We start from the raw sequence: 291 nt of genomic DNA on the forward strand, positions 1-291 counted from the left end.
TCATGTATTTACCTTGGTCACATCCACACCAGTCATGTTCTTGACCATTCCTGGGACGCGGGTGATGATCTCCATCACTTCTCCAGTCAGCTTGGCAGCACCCACCTCTGAATTGCCACTGCTTACCATCGTCAACTTCTTTGCTTGGGACAGAGGAGCTGCGACTTCAGCAGCCACCTTCAAAAGGAAAGTGGGGATAGATCAAAGTCAATCGTATCCAATACGATTATCAATAAACAATAAAAAATCACAAAATTTTAATTCTATCTACTTTCCTATGGTGTAAAAAAT

At 42.3% G+C, this 291-nt stretch overlaps 1 protein-coding gene across 2 annotated transcripts in view; it reads right to left on the bottom strand.

Moving 5' to 3' along the window:
- LOC119586275 (flotillin-1-like) overlaps positions 1-291 on the bottom strand; it is a gene marked incomplete in the record, with an annotated part of 96,064 nt that overhangs the window by 10,572 nt on the left and 85,201 nt on the right. For both annotated transcript variants that reach the window (XM_037934981.1, XM_037934980.1), the window contains 1 exon segment: positions 13-177. In XM_037934981.1, coding sequence (XP_037790909.1) covers positions 13-177 — 165 coding nt within the window.

The sequence above is a fragment of the Penaeus monodon genome, chromosome 21, assembly GCF_015228065.2.
Source record: "Penaeus monodon isolate SGIC_2016 chromosome 21, NSTDA_Pmon_1, whole genome shotgun sequence".
Taxonomy (NCBI): Eukaryota; Metazoa; Arthropoda; class Malacostraca; order Decapoda; family Penaeidae; genus Penaeus; species Penaeus monodon.